Source organism: Chlorocebus sabaeus, chromosome 13 (genome assembly GCF_047675955.1).
Source record: "Chlorocebus sabaeus isolate Y175 chromosome 13, mChlSab1.0.hap1, whole genome shotgun sequence".
NCBI classification, from domain to species: Eukaryota; Metazoa; Chordata; class Mammalia; order Primates; family Cercopithecidae; genus Chlorocebus; species Chlorocebus sabaeus.
The window spans coordinates 74,440,641-74,466,256 of NC_132916.1; the positions used below are offsets into that span (position 1 = coordinate 74,440,641).

The 25,616-nt window shown below is 40.7% G+C and overlaps 1 protein-coding gene across 2 annotated transcripts in view; it reads right to left on the reverse strand.

Annotated features, from left to right (window-relative positions):
• Nucleotides 1-348: 348 nt before the first annotated feature.
• EPM2A (EPM2A glucan phosphatase, laforin) overlaps nt 349-25,616 on the reverse strand; it is a 138,501-nt gene continuing 113,233 nt past the window's right edge. The window contains exons 3-5 of one of the 2 annotated variants that reach the window (XM_008006745.3): nt 23,087-23,328; nt 15,265-15,515; nt 349-2,486 (exon numbers count right to left, since the gene is read on the reverse strand). In XM_008006745.3, the coding sequence (XP_008004936.3) occupies nt 2,454-2,486; nt 15,265-15,515; nt 23,087-23,328 (526 nt within the window). In that variant the 3' untranslated portion in view covers nt 349-2,453. Of the gene's footprint in view, nt 2,487-9,006; nt 15,516-23,086; nt 23,329-25,616 lie in introns of those variants that run through there. The other variant, XM_073022557.1, reaches the window with a different exon arrangement.

A 25,616-nucleotide genomic window follows, 5' to 3' on the forward strand; every position in this document is an offset into this window, starting at 1 on the left:
CTCTACTACAAATACAAAAAAAATTAGCTGGGCGTGGTGGCAGGCGCCTGTAGTCCCAGCTTCTTGGGAGGCTGAGGCAGGAGAATGGCGTGAACCCAGGAGGCAGAGCTTGCAGTGAGCCGAGATCGCACCACTGCACTCCAGCCAGGGCGACAGAGCCAGACTCCGTCTCAAAAAAAAAAAAAAAAAAAAAAAAAGAAAAAAAAAATTAAATAAGACAGATAAAATAAATGGCTAAAATGGGTAGAAATACAAAGCAGAGAAAGGAGTAAAGTTATTTCAAAAAACATGCACTCATAATCTTAGTTGCTGGTGAGAAGAAGAAAATAATTACTTATAAGCCTCATGGTAACACAAATTATCTTTTTTATTTGCTCAAGAATAACAATTATGCTTTATTCCTTGGCCAGAAAACAATTTCTTCTATGAGGTCATTCACTGGGAGAATACTGTGAAATATAATACAATCAACAACACAGGCAAACCTCAGAGATATTGCAGGTTTGGTTCCAGACCACTGCAATAAAGTCAGTATCACAATAAAGCAAGTCACACAAATGTTTTTTCATTTCCCAATGCTTATAAAAGCTGTGTTTATATTCTATTGTTGTCTATTAAGAGTACAATATTTTATATATGTATATACCTTAATTAAAAATACTCTATTGCTAAAATGCTGATAATCATCTGAGTTCAGCAAGTAGTAATCTTTTATTGGAGGAAGATCTTGCCTCAATGTTGATAGCACTGACTGATCAAGGTGGCGACTGCTGACTGAACAGGATGCTAGCTGCTGAATGTTGGGCTGGCTGTGGCAATTTCATAAAACAAGACAACTGTGAAGTGTTCCATATCCATTGACTCTTCCTTTCATGAAAGATTTCTTTGTAGCATGTGATACTGTTTGATCACAGCAGAACTTTACTCAAAATTGGAGTTAATCCTCTCAAACCCTGCCATTATTTATTAAGGTTACGCAATATTCTTAATCCTTTGTTGTCATTTCTGCAATGTTCACAGCATCTCCACTAGTTGTTAACATTGCAGGAAATCACTTTATTTGCTCATTCATAAAAAGCAACTTCTCATCTGTTCAAGTTTTATCATGATATTGCAGCAATCCAGTCACATCTTCAGGCTCCACTACTGATACCAGTTCTCTTGCCATATCTAGCACATCTGCAGTTACTTCCTTTACTGAAGTCTTGAATCTCTCAAAGTCATTCATGATGGTTGAAATCAACTTCTACCAAACTACTTTTATCTCCACCCGTTAATCATAAATGTTCTTAATGGCATCTAGGATGATGAATCCTTTCAAGATTTTCAAGTTTCTTTGCCTAGATCCACCAAGAGGAATCACTATGGAAGTTAGAGCTTTTTGAAATATATCGCTTAAATAGCAAGACTTAAAAGTCAAAATTATTCGTTAATCCATGGGTTACAGAATGAATGTTATGTTGGCAGGCATAAAAACAACATGAATTTCCCTGGACATATTTATCAAAACCTTTGGGTGAGCAGGTACCTTGTCAATAAGCATTTGTATTTGGAAAGAGATATTTTTTCTGAGCAGTAGGTCTCAATCCTGGTCTTAATATATTCAGTAAACCATATTGTAAAGAGATGTACTGTCCTCCAGATGTTATTTTATTTATAGAGCACAGGCAGATGAGATTTAGCATAATTCTTAAGGGCCTTAGGGTCTTCATAATGGTTAATGAGCATCTGGCTTTAACTTAAAGTCACCAGCTACAGTAGCACCTGACAAGAGGCAAACTGTCCTTTAAAGATTTGAAGCCAGACATTGACATCTCCTCTTTAGCTATGAAAGTCTTAGATGGCATCTTCTTCTAATAGAAGGCTGTTTTGTTTACATTGAAAATCTGTTGTTTAGTGTACCTGCCTTCACCAATGATCTTAGCTAGGTCTTCTGGATAACTTGCTGCAGCTGCTATATCAGCACTTGCTGCTTCACCTTGTACTTTTATTTTATGGAGACAACTTATTTTTTTAAACCTCATAAACCAACCTCTGCTAGGTTCAAACTTCTTCTCCAACCTCCTTGCCTTTCTCAGCCATCATAAAATTGAAGAGAGTTAGAGCTTTGCTCTGGATTAGGCTTTGGCTTAAGAGAAAGGGTTGTGGTTGGTTTGATCCATCTAGACCACTAAAACTTTCTCCATATCAGTAATAAGACTGTTTTGCTTTCTTACTATATTTGTGTATTTGCTGGAGTAGCACTTTTAATTTCCTTCAAGAACTCTTTCTTTGCACTCACAACTTGGCTGTTCGGCACAAAAGGCCTAGTTTTCAGCCGACCTCTGCTTTCAAAATGTCTTCCTCACTACGCTTAACCATTTCTAGTTTTTGATTTAAAGTAAGAGACATGCAACTCTTCATTTCACTTGAGCACTTCAGACGGTATTGCAGAGTTATTAACTGGGTTAATTTCAAGATTGTTGCGTCTTAAGGAATAGGGAAGCCTAAGGAGAGGGAGAGAGATGAGAGAATTACAAGTCAGTGGGGCAGTCACAACTGCACAACATCTATCAATTAAGTTTGCTGCATTATACGGGCACAGTTCATGGCACCCCAAAGCAGTTACAATACCAACATCAAACATCACAGATCACAAATCACATAGTAGATAGAATAATCATGAAATTTGAAATATTGTGAGAACTGCAAAAGTGTAGAGCCACAAAGTGAGTACATGCTGTTAGAAAAATGTCTCCAATGGATTTTATTGAGGCACCCACAAACCGTTAATTTATAGAAACACAGTATCTGTGAAGCACAATAAAGGGAAGCACAGTCAAACAGGCCATCCCTGTGTGCTTAGTACACACAGCAAGCAATGTCTTTCATAGGGCTATAGTTTTTTATGGCCATCGATATTAGCCCATGATGGCAAGCCAAAACAGGGTTGAATACATGCAATCTTCAGTAAGCATGATATGGTTTGGCTGTGTCCCTACACAAATCTCATCTTGAATTCCCACAAGTTGTAGGAGGAACCCGGTGGGAGGTAATTGAATCATGGGGCAGATGTTTCCTGTGCTGTTCTCATGATAGTGAATAAGTCTCACAAGATCTGATGGTTTTAAAAAGGGGAATTTCCCTATATAAACCCTCTTCTCTTGTCTGCTGTCATGTGAGACATGCCCTTCACCTTCCACCATGATTGTGAGGCCTTCCCAGACACATGGAACTGTAAGTCCATTAAAACCCTTTTTTCCTGTATAAATTACTCAGTCTCAGGTATGTCTTTATTAACAGCATGAAAACAGACTAATACAGTAAATTGGTACCAGTAGAGTGGGGTGCTGCTGTAAATACCCAAAAGTGAGGAAGCAACTTTGGAACTGGGTAACAGGCAGGGGTTAGAAAAGTTTGGAGGGCTCAGAAGAAGATAGGAAAATGTGGGAAGTTTGGAAATTCCTAGAGACTTGTTGAATGGCTTTGACCAAAATGCTGATAGTGATATGGACAATGAAATCCAAGCTGAGGTGGTCTCACATGAAGATGAGGAATTGTTGGGATCTGGAGTAAAGGTGACTCTCGCTATGTTTAGCAAAGAGATTGGTGGCATTTTGCCCTTCCCCTAGAGATTTATGGAACTTTGAACTTGACAGAGATGATTTAGGGTATCTGGCGGAAGAAATTTCTAAGAAGCAAAGCATTCAACATGTGATTTGGGTGCTGTGAAAGGCATTCAGTTTTAAAAGGGAACAGAGCATAAAAGTTTGGAAAATTTGCAGTCTGGCAAAGCAATAGAAAAGAAAATCCCATTTTCTAAGGAGAAATTTAGGCCAGTTGCAGAAATTTGCATAAGTAATGAGGAATCAAACGTGAATCCCCAAGACAATGGGGAAAATGTCTCTAGGGCATGTCAGAGGTCTTCACTGCAGCCCCTCCCATCATAGGTCTAGAGACCTAGGATGAAAAAGTGGTTTCATGGGCCAGGCCCAGGATCCCCATGCTGTGTGCAGCCTAGAAACGTGGTGCCCTGCATCCCAGCTGTTCCAGCCATGGCTGAAAGGGGCCAACATAGAGCTCAAGCCATGGCTTCAGAGGGAGCAAGCCTCAAGCCTTGGCAGCTTCCATGTGATGTTGAGCCTGCCAGTGCACAGAAGTCAAGAATAGGGGTTTAGAAACCTCCGCCTAGATTTAAGAAGATGCATGGGAACGCTTAGGACTCTCATGAAGAACTTCTGCTAGGGCAGCGAGGAAGGGAAATGTGGGGTCAGAGCCCCTACACAGAGTCCCTAATTGGGCACCACCTAGTGGAGTTGTGAGAAGAGGGCCACCATCCTCCAGACCCCAGAATGGTAGATCCACTGATAGCTTGCACTGTGTGCCTGGAAAAGCTACAGACACTCAGTGCCAGCCCATGAAAGCAGCCAGGATGGGGGCTATACCCTGCAAAGCCATAGCAGTGGACCTGCCCAAGGCCATGGGAACTCACCTCTTGCATCAGTGTGACCTGAACATGATACATGGAGTCAAAGGAGATCATTTTGGAACTTTTAAGATTTGCCTGTCCCACTGGATATCGAATTTGCATGGGATCTGTAGCCCCTTTGATTTGGCCAATGTCTCCTATTTGGAATGACTGTATTTACCCAATGCCTGTACCCCCATTGCATCTAGGAAGTAACTAATTTGCTTTTGATTTTACAGGCTCATAGGTGGAAGGAGCTTGCCTGGTGTCAGATGAGACTTTGGACTGTGGACTTCTGACTTAATGCTGAAATGAGTTGAGACTTTGGGGGACTGTTGGGATGGCATGATTGGTTTTGAAATATAAGGACGTGAGATTTGGGAGGGGTCAGAGGTGGAATAATATGGTTTGGTTGTGTCCCTACCCAAATATCATCTTGAATTGCCACATGTTGTGGAAGGAACCCAATAGGAGGTAACTGAATCATGGGGGCAGGTCTTTCCTGTGCTGTTCTCATGATAGTGAATAAGTCTCACAAGATCTGATGGTTTTAAAAAGGGGAGTTTCCCTGCACAAGTTTTCTTCTTCTCTTGTCTGCTACCATGTGAGATGTGCCTTTCACTTTCCAGCATGATTGTGAGGCCTTCCCAGCCACATGGAACTGTAAGTCCATTAAATCCCTTCTTCCTGTGTAAATAACCGAGTCTCAGTTATGTATTTATCAGCAGCATGAAAACAGACTATTACAAAGAGAATAGGCTAAAACCACAATATTTTATAGGATTTACTCTGCCTTAATATAACTAAATACTAGCATTATATAAAAAGAAAAATCATTATTAAAATGCTTAAAACAAAATAAGGCACAAAATGAAGATATTGATAGTACTTTCATTGAATAAATTACCTCATTTATTAACTTACATGAAGCAATAAAGTTCTCATTTAATATTTTCTTTACGTTTCTCTTAGATTGAAATATACATTAGATCTGGCCTGGTGCTGTGGCTCATGCTTGTAATGCCAACACTTTGGGAGGCTTAGGCAGGAGCCTCACTTAATTCCAGGAGTTTGAGACCAGCCTTGGTGACACAGTGAGACCCCCATCTTTAGAACAAACTTTAAAAAATTAGCCTAGTATGATGGCAAACATCTGTAGTCCCAGACACTCGGGAAGCTGAGGTGGGAGGCTCACTTGAGCCCAGGAAGGTCGAGGCTGCAATGAGCTGTTATTGCACCACTGTACTCCAGCCTGGGTGACAAAGCAAGATCCTGCCTCAAAAAAAAATTTTTTTTAATTAAAAACATAATAAAATATACATTAGATCTGAACACAGAATCCAAAGAGTACTTAATTGTCATAGAATGCGCCAAAGCCTGTTTGCCAAGCACTGTTTACAGTTCCTACCTAATGATGCTATAGCTCATGTTATAGTACAGCACGTTAAGAGGGGTTCTATGAAAATGCCACCCTTGAGGACTCATGAAGATGCCTCAGAGAGGGTGTCTTCAAAGACTCAAAGGATGAGTTGATGCTCGCCAGATATAGATAGGAGGGAAGAGGATTCCAGGCAGAGGAAAAAATATGTGCAAAACCCCAAGGGTACAAAAGATCGTTGAACCTTTAAGCAATTCACTGTGGCTAACAAGCACTTTTGGGAGATGGTTATAAGAATGACAACAGAGATTGGAGAGAAGGACACAGAACAAATCATAAACACCCTCATATGTCTGATATGGTTTGGCTGTGTCCCCACCCAAATCTTATCTTGAATTGTAGTTCCCATAATCCCCACGTGTCATGGGAGAAACCCAGTGAGAGGTAATTTAATCATGGCAGTAGTCATCCTCATGTTGTTCTCATGATAGTGAGTGAGTTCTCATGAGATCTGATGGTTTGATATGAGGCTTTTCCCCCTTTTGCTCAGCACCTCTCCTTCCTGCTGCTATGTGAGGAAGGACGTGTTTGCTTTTCCTTCTGCAGTGATCGTAAGTTTCCTTAGGCCTCCCAGATCTTGCTAAACTGTGAGTCAATTAAACTTCTTTCCTTTATAAATTACCCAGTCTCAGGTATGTCTTTATTAGCAGCATGAGAACAGATGAATACAATGTCACATTAAGTATTTTTTATTTTTTTCTGAGAACAACGAGGAGCCATTGAGGAATATTGAGCAAGAAAGAGACAGTAGTATATTTGAAGTAGAAAGGTCTCTCAGGCAGCAGTGTCAAGAATGATCTTGAAAGGGGTAAGGATTACAAGAGGAAGGTAAGCCAGTATGCTTTAACAATCCAGGTCAGAGCGGACAGAAGGGGACTAGTTAGGAAGCACTATCCAAATAATCTGTTGAATGGTTAGGAGGGTGGTAAATGGAGGAGAGATGGCAAAGATGGCATTCAAGTTTATAACGAGAAATTGGGGGAAGGCGTTGCCAGTGTCTGCTCAACAGAGAAAGTATGAGAGGTCTGGCAAAATAAAGAAAATTTCAGCTTGGGGAATACTGAGTTTGGGAGATATTCTGAAAGATGTTTTGAAAAAAGCCGATATATAAGCCTTGTACTCAGAAAAAAGCAGTGGAACGGGGATTGAGATTTGGGTGTTATCACTATAGACACTTATTGAGAAAATTCTGGTTTAAACTGGCAAACACACTACTCCTCCTGACATCTGAATGGAAATTACAATATAAAATCTGAAGACAGAAATTCACCTGCAACAATGAAGAGGCAGTTAAGAAGGATTACTAGCAGATAAGAAAGTTCAGCATGATAGAATGATTTTGGAAGTGAGCTGAGGGATGAACTAGAAAGCAAAGGAAGACGTGACTCAGAATACCTTATGAGGGGATGCAGTACTGCAGAAGAGCTGGGCACTCATAAGCTCACTGGAACCTTGAGAGTAACTGGGCTTAAATTCTCAATAGTAATGGAATCTAGGACAGATAAGAAAGCTAGAAATGGTGTGGAGTGGTAATCATATGTCTGTCTGGCAATGAAGATTATGTCCCCATCAACATTTCTTTTTGGCCTTCCTCACAATTAAAAAATTTAAGAACACAAAAAGAAAAAGAGGAAGTATATTTAAAACAACTCATAATTATAGTTGTAATCATGTCAACATGAAGGAAGTAAAAATACCAGTGGACATAAGTCAGTGTTAAAGTTCTTTGTTGTAAGGAGGAAGACATAATTATCAAAAATAAAAGCATGAAGAGACACATAGAAAAGGCAAAAACATTTCTGAAATAAAAAAATGAACAAATGAGCAAATGAGTAAACAGGTCCAAATATTATCAGAAATCACAGTATATATTCATGGCTTATAGCCCCTGAAACATGTGAGGTGCTTAGCAGTAATTGGCATCATTTAAACACCAGTCTATAAAGAATGAGGGATACTCACCTTGTTTATCCACTATGGGTGTAAAATCTCTGAAATTGTTTAGACCAGTGGTCCCCAACCTTTTTGGAACCAGGGACCAGTTTTGTGGAAGACAATTTTTCCATGGACAGGGAGGGGAAGGGAGTATGGTTTTGGGATGACACTGTTCCACCTCAGATCATTAGATAGATTCTCATAAGGAGCGTGTGACTAGATCCGTTGCATGTGCAGTTCACATAGGGTTCACACTCCGCTGACAATCTGATGCCACTGCTGATCTGACAGGAGGCAGAGCTCAGGCAGTAAAGCTCACTGACCTGCCACTCACTTCCTGCTGTGTGGCCTGGTTCCTAACAGGCCATGGACCACTACTGTGGGCTGTTAGGAAACTGAGCCACAGGGGTTGGAGACCACTGGTTTAGACCTTATTTCCATCTTTAGATTCGTCATTTAATATTAAGAAGGCAACAATAAGGATTTCTATCAAATAAAATATAAAATTCCACTTTTAACCATTTATACACAGCAAACAGTAAATTCTATTCAGTGAATTCTGAGTTTTCTCTCACTAGGAATTTATAAAGTCTTGATAAGTATGGTAATGACAATGACCTGTTCTGTTCAAGGTCCAGCTCTCCATTCTTTCACTGTCTAATTTCTGCTAATTTTCTCCTTTATAATCCACACCAATCTGGTGCCATGAGCAAATGAGTAAACAGGTCCAAATATTATCAGAAATCACAATATATATTCATGGCTTAAGCCCCTGAAACATGTGAGGGGCTTATTAAATGAAACTAGTTCATTTAATAGTAATTGTGTATTGTTCAGTTTTTAAATAACAGCATTTTTTTCAGCCTTATTGAGGTATAACTCAAACAAAAATTGTATTAGTTAGGGTGTACAATTATACATACATTGTGAAAAGATTACCACAATCAAGCTAATTAACATATCCATTACCTCACATAACTCACTTTTTTATGGTGAGGACACTTGTGATTTACTGTGTTCTTAATAAATTTCAAGTATATAATACATTATTATTAATTGCCATCATGTTGTAATTAATTAGGTCACCAGGACTTATTCTTGAAGGTTTGTACCATTTGATCAACATCTCCTCTTTCTTCCAACTTATCAGCCCCTGGTAACTACCATTTTATTCACTGTTACATGAATTTGGCTTTTTTTTTTTTTTTTTTTTTTTTTAAGATTCCACATATAAATGAGATTATGAAGTATTTGTCTTTCTGTGCCTGGCTTATTTTACTTAGCATAATGTCCTCAAGTTTTAACTCTGTTGATGCAAATGATGAGATTTCCTTCTGTTTAAGGCTGAATGATATTCCACTGTTTATATATCCACCACATCTTCTTTATTCATTCATCTGTCATTGGACGCTTAGTTTCCATACTTGGCTATTGAAAATAATGTTGCAATGAACATGGAAGTGCAGAAATTTCTTCAAGATACTGATTTTACTTTGGATATACACCCAGAAGTGAGACTCTGAATTAAAAGGAAGTTCTAGGTTTCATTTTTTACAAAACTCCATAGTTTCCCATTATGGCTGTAATGATTTACATTCTCACCAAGAGTGTGCAAGGATTCCCTTTTCTCCACGCACCCTTGCCAACATTTACTATGTCTTGTTTTTTTTTTTTTTTTTTTTTTTTTACAATAGCCATCCTAACAGGTGTGAGGTTGATACCTCATTGTGATTTTAATTAGCATTTCCCTAGTGATTAATGATGCTGAGCACCTTTTCATATACCTCTTAGCCATTTGTATGTCTTCTTTGGAAAAACATCTTTTCAGGTCCTGTGTTCATTTTTAGATTGAGTTATTTGTTCTTTTGCTTGTGAGGTATTTGGGTTCCCTATACATTTGGATATTAATTCCTTATCAGACATATTATGGTTTGCAAATATTCCATTGTGTAGGTTATCTTTTCGTTTTTGTCTTGTTTCTGTTACTGTGCAGAAACCTTTTAGTTCGATGCACTTCCACTTGCTTACTTTTGCTTTTGTTGCCTGTGCTTTCAGTGTCAAATATAAAAAAAAAATCATAGCTGAGACCATTGTCAACAAGTTTTTCCACTATGTTTAGTTCTAGGAGTTCTACTGTTTCAGGTCTCATGCTTAAGTCTTAACCTATTTTGGATTGATTTTTGAGGACACCAATCATTGCCTGATATAATAACAGTACAGGAATTCATCCTTTTATTTGAAAGGCTCCAATTTTCTGTCTGTCTCCGACTACTCTTTCAATAGTTCTCTTTTATAAGCTAAACCTGTAAATGGGAAACTCAACCTGATCTGGTCCCTTTTTTCACATTTCCAGTCCCCTCCAATCTGCCTGATTTCTTTCGCTCCCTATAGTCCTCAGGTAGTTGTTTTCTGTAGTGTTGTCCATTGATTTTGCTTCCCACAAATTCAAACGCTGAAGTCATAACCTCCATTACTTCAGAATGTGACCTTATTCAGAAATCAGGTGATCACAGATGTAATTAGTTGAGACCACATTAGAGTCGGGTGGGCCAAATTCAATGTCACTGCCATCCTTGTAGAAATGGGAAATTTAGACACAGACTCCCATACAGGGTGAACACCATGTTAAGATGAAGGCAGAGAATAAGGTGATGCTTCTACAAACCAAGAAACATCAAAGGTTGCTGGCAAACCACCAGAAGCTAGAACAGCGGCATGGAACAGATTCTCTCTCGCAGCCCTCAGGAGGAACCGGTGCTGCTCACCCTTTCATCTCCAACTTCTACACTCCAGAACCATGCCAGGAACAAATTTCTGGAACAAATTTCTGTTGCTTAATCCTCCTAGTCTGTGGTACATTATTATGGCTGCCCTAGCAAACAGATGTAATGTGCACAGATTATAACAGGTGGTTCATTAAGAGCTTACTCCACCAAATCAGAAGCAAAACTATCTTCACTTGCCTCAGAATAAGTTCACCTTCTGTCTATCCTTTAGTTTCCTTATCTGTAAAATAGGGATAATATCCCCTAGCATTTTTGGAATAAGGTAGGCTGATATATGTGGAGCACTTAGACAATACCTATAACATTGTATGCTTTTGATGGTTATTAGTTATTCTAGTCCTTCACTCATTTAAACTATGTCAGGCTCTGTTGTAGGCACTCTAGGTACATCACCAAACAAAACAGATAAAAATTTCTGCCTTTATAATTCAGTGCTTACATTGCAGTGACAGCATACAGAAAAAAATAAGTAATTTATGTAAATATGTCATATGTAGGCCATTAATAAGTTCTATGAAGAAAAATAAAGCAGAAACTGTGGATTGGGAAGGCTGAGATTGGATCAGGCCATTTTTTATAGGGTAGTCCAGGGAGGCATCATTGAAGGAGGGAGAAGGGTGAGCCATGTGCATACCTGGAGTAGCAGCATTCCAGGTAAAGAGAATAGCAGGAGCATGTGCCCTGAGGCCAGAGCCTTCCTGGAGTAGTCAAAGAACAGCAAGAGGGCCAGTATGGCTAGAGCAGAGTGAGAGAGGTGGAAGGCAGTAAGTAGGAGATGTGGTCAAGAGGTAACAGGTGACCAGATTGTACAGGACCTCAAAGGGCTTTGACTTTTACCCTGAGTGATGTAAGAAGTAGTTGGAGCTTTCAAACACAGGAGTGATATGACATGAGTTACATTTTTATCGAAGTACCCTGACCACTATGTGAGAGTAAGTTTGATAGAGGAAGGAGCTGGGAGGGAAGGCCAGAAACAGGGAGACCAGGTAGAAGACCATTGGCTCTGACCAAGGTTGTTCAGTAAAGGAGGAAAAACACAGATGCTATAGATGCTTTAACAGAATTTCTGGATGATTTTAATGTGACATTTGAAATAAAGAGAGGAGTCATGGATGACACTGAGGTTTGGGTCCTGAGCAGCTGCAAGTGTATTTCCATTAATGGCATCAGGCAAGACTTTCAGAACAAAGATTTAGAGAAGGAAAGAACAGAGTTGTTGTTACGGTTGTTCTTCCTCTTACTATTGTCATTATTGCTATAATTAAGGTAGCGTCATCAATCCTTTCCCCTTTATTCTCAGTCTCATCTTCTGTCAATTTTCTTCTTTTTCTAGCAGATACTCAGTGACGGCACACCTATGCCATGATTTGCTCAGCAAGTTACATCTAGCTGCTCCCTTTTCCTACTGTGATCTAGCCCCACAGACAAATAAGCGGACACTTAACACATCTCTTTCCTGGGCACATAACTTTGAATCTCCCTCTCTGCTTCTATAGTCACGCCTTCTTGCTTCTATAGTCACACCTTCTTGCTCTCACCCCCACAGAAAACACTTGCCTTTCCTTCTTTTGGAAAAGACACTGGTCTTTACTTTTTCTCATTTTAACCATTTTTCTTCCTCTTACTCCAATTTTTATTAATCCTTGCACCACTTCTTACCCACTAACAATACTGTCTGCTCTCATTCCCATTAATTCTCCTACGACGTCTCAATATCACAATAAATCTCCGAACCTTTCTTCCTGACTTATCCTTTACCTTTGGTCCTAGTTACAACTCTTTGCAATAGGAAAAAGTCATTTGATGTCTCTGGGTCTGTTTGCTCCTCTGTAAAATAAAGGCATTACATGAGATTATTTCTAAAGATACTTTCAGCTTTAACTTCTGATCCAACTGATTCTGCGTTTAGTTCTTCAGTGATTTTTCATGTGTGGCAAGTTCCATCTCATTTCCTATTTCCTAACTCACTTTCAAATCTCTCCTTTCCTTACTTTCTTATCATTTCCAAAGTCTTAACATTTTTCATCATTATTTCTTACACCAAGCCAAGTGGTTTTTACCACACCTTAATGATGGTCAAAAGAGAGTGTTTTGCGTTGTGTTTTAGATTTTTTTCCTAATGCTGGCAAGCAGAATGATAGAGGGATAATGTTTCAAGTCTGAAGAAAACAACCTCATTTGGACATTCTTTCACCATGAATGAAATCTTATGATTACCTTTGAGAAATCTGTGATTGAAAAGTTTTGTTAAACACCAGTGACAAGCAGCTACTGGTGTAGTATCTGCTTTGATTTTCTCAGACACACTCTTAAGTTTTCACGCTCACTTCTCTGTGGTCCCTCACCTCTGACTTCCTTTGTCATGTAACTGCCAATTTTGATCGGTTAATTGACAGAGGAAGGGTGACAAGAAAAAAGAAACAATTTAGCTCAGTGGATTGCCCCCTTTACAAATAAGGAAACACAATTTGTCCTAGATTTCAGACTAAGCTGATAACATTTTAAAAATCCTGTACAGAAAGGTCTTTTTAAATGTTTTTATTTACCAAAAGTTTTGGGTGATTTTGAAATACATTAGACATCCCATTCATTGAGGAAAGGATGATTTATTCCAAAACATTCTTTAATAGTCCTAAAATGATTTTGTCTATCAGAGCAGAAGGAACAAAGGGAAAAATCCACCTGAGAAAAGATCGTTGTATCATGGAAATTATGACGCTAGATTAGACATTAAAGAAATTCACACACACACATAGTTTAAAATTCCATTTTTAAGATTAAATTTTCACGACACATTATGACTGTAAATGAGTTACTTGAATACCAATTATTACCTCTAGTTATTTTTAGCAAGGGAGCTGGACTTCACTTTACTTAATGCTAGCTTATAAATTTAACTTCGTAAAATTATACGGGAAATGCGTCCTGGCCAGCTGCCTCTGCCCAAAGCAAATGTCATCTCCCCTAAGTGCCACAATTATATCTCCCTGTCCTCTGAGCTCCACTGAAACTTACCTTGTATCCTTCTTGTCCTCCACACCTTCTAAATAAGAGTCTCTTGCATCTATCAATATGTGTTTGTGGAAGAAAGGAAGTTGCAGAAAAATAAATGCGCATCATAGTTTAATTAAGAAAGTAAGGGCTTTGAATCAAATCTAGCTTTGTATCTCACTGCATCTACTTATTCATCGTGTGACAACAGACAGTTGATTTAACCCCTCTGAGCCTTAGTTTCCCCATCTTTATCATGGAGATAATGAGACCTTCTTCATTGGATATTGTGAAGATTAAACTGGATATGATTATAAATCACCTTGCACATAGAGGCTCTCAATTGAAAAAAACATGTCTTTTTTTTCTATTCTAGCATATCATTCATGGTCCAATCCTGCATTGCAGTTGCTGAATGCAGGTCTGTTTCTAGGCAGCACACTTTTGAAGGCAACGTTGTTCGCCTCTGTATTTCCTGTAGAACCTAAGGTGATGAGCTGCATAGTCTGGAGGCACAGGAACTGCATATTATACTAAATTGAGGGCTGAGCCAGGATGGCCGAGGCTGTGAAGCAATTATCCATGGATTTGGTCGTTTGGGCTCTTTCGGTAGTATAGGTCATCTCATGAACTCCCACTCCGGTCTTAAAACAGCCCATCATGTTTTTAAATTAGCTTGCACAAAATACAACTACTTTCCTAGATTCTTTGGCAACTGATCAGAACACTATTCTGTGTCTCGCTATGGAAACTCCTGCAGGCATATCGACCATACCCTGAGAAAGACAAAACTGAATGCACTACATGGTGCTGGGAAAACAAGTTGTGTTGAAAACAGCACTGAGTCAAATAGACTATTAACTCTAGCTTGACCTTGACTGGTCATGAGACCTTGGGCTAGCTACCTATGCCCATTAAGGGTCAATTTAACTTCTTGATATCACAACTATAAAAAACAAGGGTATTTTTTGCTATGTTTGGCAGTTTTGAGGGAAAACAACAACAACAACAACAAATGAGAGATAATTCTACTTTGGTTGTTACACAGGGTTGTTGGGTAGAGAAGGAAGGTGATGTCTTGGAACAGACTTTAACAACTGTGAGGCAGGATAAAAATGAAGTCCTGAAAGCCATCATTTTTTGACCACAGTGAGCTCTTCTTTTGTAACGGTTCAGGCTTCTAACCTTATTTCCTCCTTTGGCAACTGACCAGCTCACGCATACACACTAGTGATGAAATCCACATAGTTCCATATCTTTTCCTCTGTATGGCCAAGAGTTTCAGTGCAACAGGAAAGTGCTGTCATGGATCCATCGTGCAACACATGCAGTGCTGTAAAGCAAAGGCCTCATCTGCCTGCAGGCAGCAGGAACTGCACTCATTACCCTTCTGTCTGATGTATAGCCTAACTGCTTCGTGCCTCTTCTCATGTGTGAGTCACAGCTTTCTTGTAGAGTATTTCAAAAATACAGCCCCAAAACAAAGCATAATCGAAAGTCATCCCAGATGAAAGTGGTTGGCTTGGGGGAAGTCACACAGTCCTTTCAGTTTAGGTAGAATCCTTGTTTCTAGGTCATTTTACCAACATCACCCCAGGCTCCTTAGGGAAATCAGGAGGGGGCAGAAGCAGGCTGACTAGCTACAGACTACACACAGAAGAACGAACCTTCCCGAATTTCTGGAAAAAATCTTCTTGTGCACGGGCCAAAGCCTCTTCATCAATGTAGACAGCTGGCCTCTTGGCCATGAGGAAATACTGCACCTTCCTCAGATTCCAGCCCATCACGTACTGGAACCAGCCGCAGACAGCCGCGGTGGAGCGGCCCACCCCAGCGTTGCAGTGCACATACACGATGTGTCCCTTCTCCAGCAGCGCATGCAGCAAGCACACTGCCTGGGGCAGCATCTGCACTCGACCTGCGGTGGGGAAAGCACAGCACACATGTGAATAACTAAACCACCAGATACCGCCACTGAGATCTCCTCCACAGCCTGAAATCACAGGGATGCACATGGCCAGGCAGGGATAAGAGACTTTGCTTTCTTCCTGCATTGTGAAGGAAAAGGTGAGATCATTTTACAACCTGATAATAGTAAAGTGGAAAGAGCATTCCAGAGGGAGAGGCCCTCTCTAATCCTTCCCTGGGTATTGCTACTCCTTTGGGTGACTTCGCCATCCATGCAAATATCCCTCCAAAGAAAAGTGATCTATCACCTGTCATCAGAATGCACTTTCATATCAAAAGTGTTTGCAGAGTCAGGATTTTAGAGGATTAAAAAAAAAAAAAAAATTGTCAGGTCTGGCCACCTGAATTACAGTGAATCCAAAAGTATCTTCCAGCTAAATGTAAAACACAGAGGTGGCCCATAATAAAGGAATCAATCTGTTCATTCAACATATGCTAATTTTCATTTGTTTGATGGAATGGCTAACATTATTTGATACAGATGGGATAACCAATTGTTCATTTATTCCCTCAAGATACGATGAATGCTAAAACTGATTTAATTTCTATGTTTTCAGGAAATTATATAATTATATAATTTGGGGTTTATAGCTATTACCATTTCAAGGTTACCATTTTGATTATTAGATTATTCAAATGTCTTCTTATCACGCCAGGAGAGGACACACTATCCCCTGCTGAGGCCTGGTAGACTCTGCTCCGCTCTCTCATCCTGTGGGACAGAGAGGTGTACCACCGTCACTTCCTAGAGCTCCTGGATGCCTAAAGTTTCTCCTGCTCACAGGTTCTCAGTACGGAGATATTTTGTAAGTTCGTTTTTTGTGTTTTTTTTGTTTTTTTTTTTTTCAGGGGGTGGTCAATGTAAATTATTTCAAAGGGAAAGGAAGAGGGAAATGAGAGTGTCCTGGGTTACAGCTCTATGCTCGTGACTTGGCATTCTCTAGCTACAGGAACACAGTGGCCCCAAAGGATACTCTGATGGTCACATACAAGAGCCCTGTGTGGCCTTCACATTGCCATCCTTATTGGATGACCAAAGAGATGGGAACAATCGTCCCTCAAAAGATTTCACCTAGAGATCTGCCGTGAGGCCTAGAATTCTCCCATGACAGCAACTCCCCTAAGTTTATATTTCCCTCTTTAGATGTCCTTTGGTGAAATACAAGTGCCCCTGAAGAAGCCAACACAACACACTGAGACGAGGCATCAGCACCTGAGAAGGACAGAGTTTACCAAGGACCACAATGTGGCTTGAAGGCCTCTCACTGGCCATTCCATCTAGCCAGGCATCTACCTCAGCTTCAGGCTCATGGAGCTCTGAGAAGGGGCAGAGTTCACATGGAAGCCAGGATAATATTCTTATCTAGTTGCTGGAGCTCTGTTAACCCCCTAGTGAAGAGATCTAATACTGCACGCTCCACACAGCAGTTTAGAATGTACCTGGAATGCCTTCAGGCAGGAAGGACACAGGTTCGGTTTCTTGAGCTCCATCCCTCTCTCGCCTGTTGCCATACATTGTTGTGCCCTGCCTGGTCCCCGAAGACATTTGTGTTAGAGAGTTACCAGCTTCTATGTATATCTGATTCCTCACAGTCCAAACTGAACCATGAACTTTAAGTCATCTAAACCTCCACACCTGATTCCAGGACACTCTGAGATGACAGTGAGGTAGGCCTGCCACTCAGTTACTCATGGTGCCCTCCTAGAGGTATTAAAATATCACTGGAGATGCAACAGGATGGTGAGAGCATCATGTGTGATAGAGAGATGTCTCAGCATGTCTCAGGGAGAGCACTGCATGGCGGATCCACCATTTGCGCTGGGAGATCAGAGGAGCAAAACCTCCGATGTATGATGGATCAGCCCTGCTGAGAAGGGAGAGGCCTGTTCCACTGCGGGGCTTCTGTTCTGCTGAGAGTATGAGAGGTTCACTCCTGGGAAAGCTGGGTGGGAGGAGAACTCTGCTGCTCAAGCTGGAAGCATGGGTTCTTCCTGCTCCTGCCACAGTTAGCATCACATGACAAGCTCCCTGCTGTGGTTGTCTCTAGATACTACGTGCCTTGGCAGGAAACAAAGATGAATCATTTAATGTAGGTTCAGGCTTTCCTCAGATGCCCAGTATGTGAATAGCCCACAGTGGTCATCAGCAGAAGGAGCTGCTGGACTCAGAGTCCCAGCCCCTCGCACTCAGTGCATACAGCATCAGTGTAACTGGCTTGCAAACAAGATCTTCCCTGGTGCCAGTCAAGATCCCTTCCCCAGACCTGTTCTCTGGCCAGAGGTTTCCCTAGGGTGGGTCTGCACCAAATATTGCAAATGATGCAATACATTTCCCTTTTCATTTTATCTGTAAAAGATTCTTCAAGAGGTATGTACATAGTTAGACGTTAAAAAGTGACATGTGTTAGTTTGAGGTTCTGTGATCTCAGGCACATACTCCTGAAAGGTATATGTCAGCAAACATCGAAGCTCCCAAGGCTCCCAGCTTCACACAGATTTCAGCATCGGGCACAGCCATCAGTGGTCTTCTCCCAGAATCACTCAATCATTGCACTGAAGGATGAACAAACATTTAATAAACTTAGAGAACAAATAAATAAATAAGAAGCGTATCAGAGGCCAAGCATGGTGGCTTATGCCTGTAATTCCAGCACTTTGGGAGGCCAAGGTGAGTGGATTGCCTGAGGTCAGGAGTTCAAGAGCAGTCTGGCCAACATGGTGAAACTCCGTTTCTACTAAAATTAAAAAAAAAAATAGCCAGGATTGTTGGTATATGCCTGCAATCCAGCTACTCAGCAGGCTGAGGCAGGGGAATTGCTTGAACCAGGGAGGGGGAGGTTGCAGTGAGCTAAGATCGTGCCACTGCACACCAGCCTGGGGGAGAGACTGAGACTCCATCTAAAAAAGAAGGGTACCAGAGAAGTAGGTGGTCCAGGGTGCCCACTCATCTCAGCCTGGCCACAGCTGGAGGCCCGGTTTATTTTGATCTCTTGTGACTGCAAATCACCCTCTTTGGTTGATGGTAGATAACATTTATTGAGCCCTTTCTACCTTCCCAGGACTGTTGTTAACATTTTACACGTGCTAGCTCATTTACAACCACCTCTTAACAACTATGGGGCCAGCACTATTGTGATCTTCAATTTATATATTAATAAATTGAGCACAGACATTTGCCCAAGGTTATTCCCTAAGTGGCCACTCAAACTCAGCTAGTGTGACTCTGAAGCCGCAGGTCTTAACCACTGTACTGTGGTCCTTCCCTAATCCACCTGGTTAATGGTACTTGTTGGCCCCCATCTCGTCAATCTGGATTCTCAGTCAGTCCCTCTGCACTCACTTACCAGCCCATGCTGGTGGTCTTACCCTGGGTGAGAATAATGTCCTCCCTGGAGATTCACACCTCTGCCCCACCCTAGAGGAGCCCTCTCAAGAGGACCATCTCTCTCTGCTTGAAACCTATTCTAGGAAGTCTAACCTAATATGTGACCCACCAAGGAATAGAAAGAGGGTTCCCAGGAGGGTCATCTTGATGTGCCCAGCTCAGCAGAGCCAGTGTCAACCAGAGCAGCTATAGATAGGTTCCACGTAGAATTTAATTTGATGTTGCCATTCTTAAAAATAATAAAACCTCAAGACAGAAATCCAGTTCTTTTAATGTAAAATATTACAAACTTTAAATGTTGACAACTAAGTTGAAAACTGTAAACCCTTTGCAGATCAAACAAGACATTCTACCCTCTGTGTTTCTGACTCTGTAATTTAATACAGGCCCTAGTTCTCAATAGATGCTCCATACACACTCATTAAGTCCATGAATAAACACAAGACTAGAAAAACAGCAATAAAAACCTATTTGATCTGACACACTACTAAGCACTTCTAACCTAACTTGTGGTTCACACGTGCTCCAGGCTAATCTGACTCTGGACTGATTAAAAGCTTTCTGAAAGCACTACTGAGCCAGCCAAGGTTGTGAGGGAGGGAGAGGTAGAGCATTTGGGCAGGTAAGTCAAGTAGCCTGAGGCATTAGGGCCTGAGACAAAAGAGAGCGTCAAAAGGCCCTAAAGATAAGCTTTATCTAAGGTTGATCCTGAAAGAAATCCACAGCTTTCAGCCTTTCTCTCTCTCTCTCTCTCTCTCTCTCCACCCCCCCCCCCGCACACACACACACACTTTCCTTTCTTACTCCAGGAGCAGATATATGATGAATATATTATTTGGGGGGCATATCTTTTTTCCATCTTTGAAGTGTAATATAGATAGGATCCACATTATCTATAACATCCTTTGGTAGAAACTTAAAGACTTGGAACTAATCCTATAGTTCCAACATTGTGATTTTCAAAGCCCTTTCTTATCAATTATCTTATTCTACTGTTATAGCCCGGTAAGGTGGAAAATACTATCTTCATTTTCTTAATGCATGAACTAGCCTGCTGATATCCTCCCAGCTACCCAGTGGTGACAAGGCTTACGCCCAGGTGTCTTGGCTAGAAGGTTAGCATTTCTGTGCAATGGGAGAGCTGAATTCAGTGTGTTGAGCAAGGGAAAAGAAGTCAGACTTTGACAATAGAGGGGTAGCTGAGGACTTCATGAACCCTATGAACTCATTTGGGAGGCAAGGGTAGACATTTGTTATAAAGAGCGCTGCAGTGACAAAGGTCAAAACACAACCTGAATACTTTCTATGCAAAGAAAATTTTAATGAGATCTGTTTCATTTTGTTTTGTTCAGGTGAGTTAGATTTGGCAGATTTTCATTCCCTAGGTGAAAGACACAAACCAAAATGTTTATAAAAGATTAAAAAAAGAGAGAGAAATCTACACCACCCTTCCATATACGACAAAGTGCACAAGAGTAAGGATCGATCACACGATTGATTGTAACAGGTCTGTGACATCCAGCAGTGACAGTCAAGCCTAACAAACTGTCTTCTTTCTCAGACTTCAACTGGCAGCATTATGCTGCAACTCAAAACACTTCCAAGTGGGTTTTTCTCTAGAGTCCTAAAAATATTCAGCTGATTAATCTACGTGTTCATTGGGCTAACACTGTGAGCCACAGAGATCGGTCTATTGATAAAAATTTCCCCTTCCACTCAAAAGTGGTTGTTAACCCTTGGATTACCCACCCCCCGACCCCGGTTAAGCCAAGACAAAGAAATCCATTAGTCGGTCTTACAGTTGGGCCTTTAAAGTGGAAGCTTGCATTTTGCAGCTCAAATGCCACAGCACTGTCTCAGCCTGAAAGAAGCTCTGCTGCTGCACTAACAGGACTGTGACCTGCGGACCCACTGACCGCAAAAAAGGTGTGAATATAATGACAATGGGTCCTTGGGGATATAGTTTTCCCTCAGGCTTCTGCAGAGTCCCAAACTATCAAGCAAATTACCGATTTGTCAGCAGAGCCTTCAAGTAATCAGTGTGTGGGTTGGGATGGGATGGCAGGGGATACATGGCACAGTTGGCAGCCCAACTTCTCCTAGCCTCATCTCACATTATTCTTCAATGGGATAACGATGCTGTCAAATCAGATTCAGAGATGCTAACATCAAAATGCATTCTGGAAGCTACAGTTCTACAAATCCTAACTATCTTCTCTGTTTTGAAAGCAAGAAAACCAGCTGGACAAGTTGAATATCACCTAGATTCAACCAATGTGCATCTTTGCAAATGAAGTTTTTCTTTTTTTCTTCATTGAAGAAGGGCAGAGCTCTTACAGCTAAATCATGCTTCCTTACATCAGGTTACCAAGAGGAATAACCAGACTGTCATCAGCGCTCTCCACCTTCAGGAACAAAAATACCCATTCCCAAGGATAATTCAGCTCAGACAGAGACCAACAAAGGGGCCCAGGCTGGCCAGGAGGACCACCTGAGATCCATAAAGGCCTCAGGTGGGCAAGGCCCAGGAATGCAGGTTTCCTGTGGTCCTCATGGCCTTCTGTCTTGCAGACCATTCACTCTTGGGGAGACAAGCTACTTCTCTTGAGATTTGTAGGCTCTGCCTAACTCCAGATGATCGTGAACATAAGGGGTTGAAATTGCGTGGGTCTGAAGAACCTGCCTGAAGCGTTTGTGTAAGAATGCAGGGAGAAGCTTCAAAGCTGGTAAAGCTGCTGTCTGGAGCAATGTTTTGGGTCCGACTGACAGCCTTGAAATTCAGAATGGGCCTCTTTTAGTTCTATGACATGGGCAATAACTTTTCATACCTTAGCCTCTTCGTCTGCAAAATGGAGGCAGCTACAATATCTGCCTGGAGTCTTATTATGAGAATTAAATAAGCTAATTCTTGTAAACTGCTTAGGAGAGTGTTTTCTACATAATATACATTTGGGGGAAGAGGGCTAAAGATAGAAATGTCTCTAAGCTGGATATCACTGTCCTTTACCCAGTAGAGGAGGTCACAAAACTCCTTAGCCTCTCCCATTTCCAAAGCTCTCTGCTGCCCCCTGCTGACAGCTGCTTGATACTATCGGTGTAACTGGGTTCTCTCCTCCTGACTGTAGTTATCTCCATTCCTTTTCGACAAGTACCCTATTCTACAACCGGGCTAAAATCCGTATCATTCCTCTAAAATTCCATGTTTCTGTGCCATCGCCTGTGCTGCTGCTTCCCCCTAGCATGCCCTTTCTCCCTCCACATCTACCTATCAAAGCCATGCCCACCCCAAGTGCCATGGCATTCATGCAGCCTCCCTTTGTCGCTCCCCAGAATGTGCTCTTCCCATGCACAACCCTCCTCCAGCACGGTCCTCACTCCTCTCTTACCTGTTCCTCTCTGTGCTGTAATTAGTGTTGAACTCGTATTACTGCACAACTGCTTCTTCCTATAGCGTCTAAAGTCCTTTTCGTCCCTCAAATCCTGCAGGATCATCTTTCCTCATTCTCTGATCCAAGCCACATTGGTCTTTCAGTTTTTGCAATGCTCTGTGCTCTCTCCTGCCACAAGGATTCTTCTAAGCTGCTGCTTCTGCCTGGGACACTCTCTCCACTTACTCTTCCTTCAGACAACCTCAGATCTTAGCCCAAACACTACTTTCCAAGAAAACCCTCTTTGATCCCCCTTCCTTGGCCTGATTACCTGTACATAATCTCATAGCAATACCTATGTATTTTTCTAACAAAAAAATTCATCATAGTTTTAAACCTCTATAACATTTGTCATCTCTATAGGACAATGCGCTCCGTGGGGGCAGAAGTTGTGCCTGTCTTTCTTTACTGCTGTATTCCTAGCTACCAGCATAATGCTGCATACCCAGTACATACACAATAAATATGTGTTGAATGAATAAACAAAGAAGCCACATTAAACAGCATCTTAGCCACAGTGTCAAAACATATGTATCATATATATTAAATCTAAAATCTTATATTTATTCTATTTCTACCATTCATTTTTAAGATATTAAATTATAGATGATAGACAGACAGATAGATAGATAGATAGATAGACAGACAGACAGCAAGCAAGGGTTTCTCTGAAACACAGCAAGGAGGCAGAACAGTTCTGATCCTTACCTTCGGTGCTCATATCTGGTGTTGGCATCCAGATGTAGGCCAAGCCTTCTTCCCTATACAGTTTAATCATAGTGTCTGGAGTCATGGGCTCTGGGTAGCGGTTACAGCCTGAGGAATTCTGTACAATATCCCATTCAGTCTGGAAATTCATTACAGCTGTAATCCCCAATTCACGCTTCAGTTTGATGGTTACATGTTCCACTTGACGAGGGCAGCTACCCAGCCAGATATTTGGTAGAATTCTAATGAGAACATATGGAGTCAACTATTACTAGTGTTGTTCTGATTTGAGGTTTAAGGAGCTGCATAAAAATATGTAGTATTAAAATATAACTAACCTTTAAGTCTGGCACAGGAAAAGCTAGATATTTTAGAATATAAGCACCAACGTTATTATCGAAAGAAAAAGTACTGGTGATGCTGCTTTGGGGAAAGCAAGTAATCCAATTAACTAGAACACCGGGAAATGGACATCTGCAAACCAAATCAAGCAATATATTAAAATAAGTCTACCAAGATGTACTTATTCCATGAATGTATATATGGCTCCACATGATAAAAATCCATCAACAGACTTCAAATACTAACAAATTAAAGGTGAAAATTCCTGTAATTATATAAATAAATTCTGAAAAACAAATTTCAGCAGGCATTCTGGTTTAAAAGTCTACATAAAAATTTCAAATAGTATGAGACTTTCAAAATACGCTACAGAGCAGAAGCTAACAAACAACAGACTTCTTTTAAATAAAATCAGAATCAACATTCATTCTATTAGTACCTAGCATTGTTCTATAGGTTTCATATAATGCTACAAGGTAAGAAAGGGAAATAGCAACGTAATTTCCTTTTGGAAATTCTCATTGAGGTTTATTATAGAAAAAAAATAATGAAATGAAAACGTTAAAAACTCAGAAAAATTTTAGTAACCCTTTAGACAAGAACCCAAGGAGAAAAAAATAAAATAAAATATGTTTATCCAGCCAGATGCAGTGGCTCACACCTGTAATCCCAGCACTTTGGGAGGCCAAGGCAGGCGGATCACCTGAGGTTAGGAATTTGAGACCAGCCTGGCCGATTCAACTAAAAATATAAAAATTAGCTGGGCGTGGTGGTGGGCACCTGTAATCCCAGCTACTCGGGAGGCTGAGGCAGGAGAATAGCTTGAACCCAGGAGGCGGAGGTTGCAGTGAGCCGAGATCACACCACTGCACTCCAGCCTGGGCGACAGAGCAAGACTGTCTCAAATTAAATAAATAAATAAAAATAAAAATAAAAGATTTTGTTAACATATTTAGTAATAATTGTCTGATGTTAGGCCAAGTTATTTATCAGCTCTAACCTGTTGGTGTGCTCATCTTTAGAATGGGTCTAAAAATAACAAATAAAAATCTTGTAAGTAATAAATACAATTAAATAATACATCTGAATTGGACTGAAACCAGTGGATGCACAGTAAATGCAAGTGGATTTTATGTCTAGTTACAGTGATTTACTTATTTTTGTAATTTACTTTGCATTGCATTGTAAAGATTATTCAGTTAATTTTTCATTGTTTCCTATATTAATTTGAATGCTGCAGAATAGAAAATACCCTATTTTTTTGTATGAAAGCTAGTTTTTTTTTGTTTTTGCTTTTTTCCTTTTGGTGGTTGTTGTCATTGTTGATGTTAACAGGAGAAGCCAATTACTAATCCTCTAATGTGGTCATGACCCATACATAATCAATGACAATTATCTCAGAAGATCTGGCACTATCTGTCTAAAGCCTGAGCCCTGCTTCCCCTACAGAAGAGGATAAACTGTTTTTTTCCTGCTTGTGTTCTTGTCTAAAGGGTTATTAGGAATTTCCTTGTGGAAATCCTTATCGAGGATTATTATGGGAAAAAAATGATAAAAGAAAAGTTAGACATTGTAAAAGACCTAATGGTGATGGAAAGACGGACATGAAATCCAAGGCTTTCATCTTATCCCTGGCCCCAGATAATTCTTAGATACTCCACTGGACCCAGTGGACTGAGAGAAAGACCTTGAGCAAGGATACTCACAGGGTGCCCAAGAGCCGTGCTTCACGAGGACGTGGAGAGCTGAGTATTCAGGGGGAAAATTCACACCCACTTGGTGATTGCCCCTTCCCTCTGGCTGCTCAGTGAGACCTGCCTCTATCTAGATTTCCCATCCCTCCTTCCAGATCTTTTAAAGATCCCTTACCCAGGGACCTGCTGGATGCCTAGCGAGATGATAGTGCTGAGCTCCCATATGTATACTTTGGGGTTGAACTGAGCACACTAAAGCTCCTAAGCTGGAAAAGAGGGAAGTGGACACTTCCATTATATAACCAAGATATAGGAACTATTATAAGATAGTAATGAATAATTTTTTACTGGCAAAATTTTAAAGAGGACTGGTAAAATATTAAAGAGAATATTCTTGACAGGCAAGCTAAAATCCAAATAGCACTCAGCATTTTCTTGAATATTGCATTCTTTGAGTGGGCACTAGTTAGTATTTAGCTAGTCAGTAAATGCCA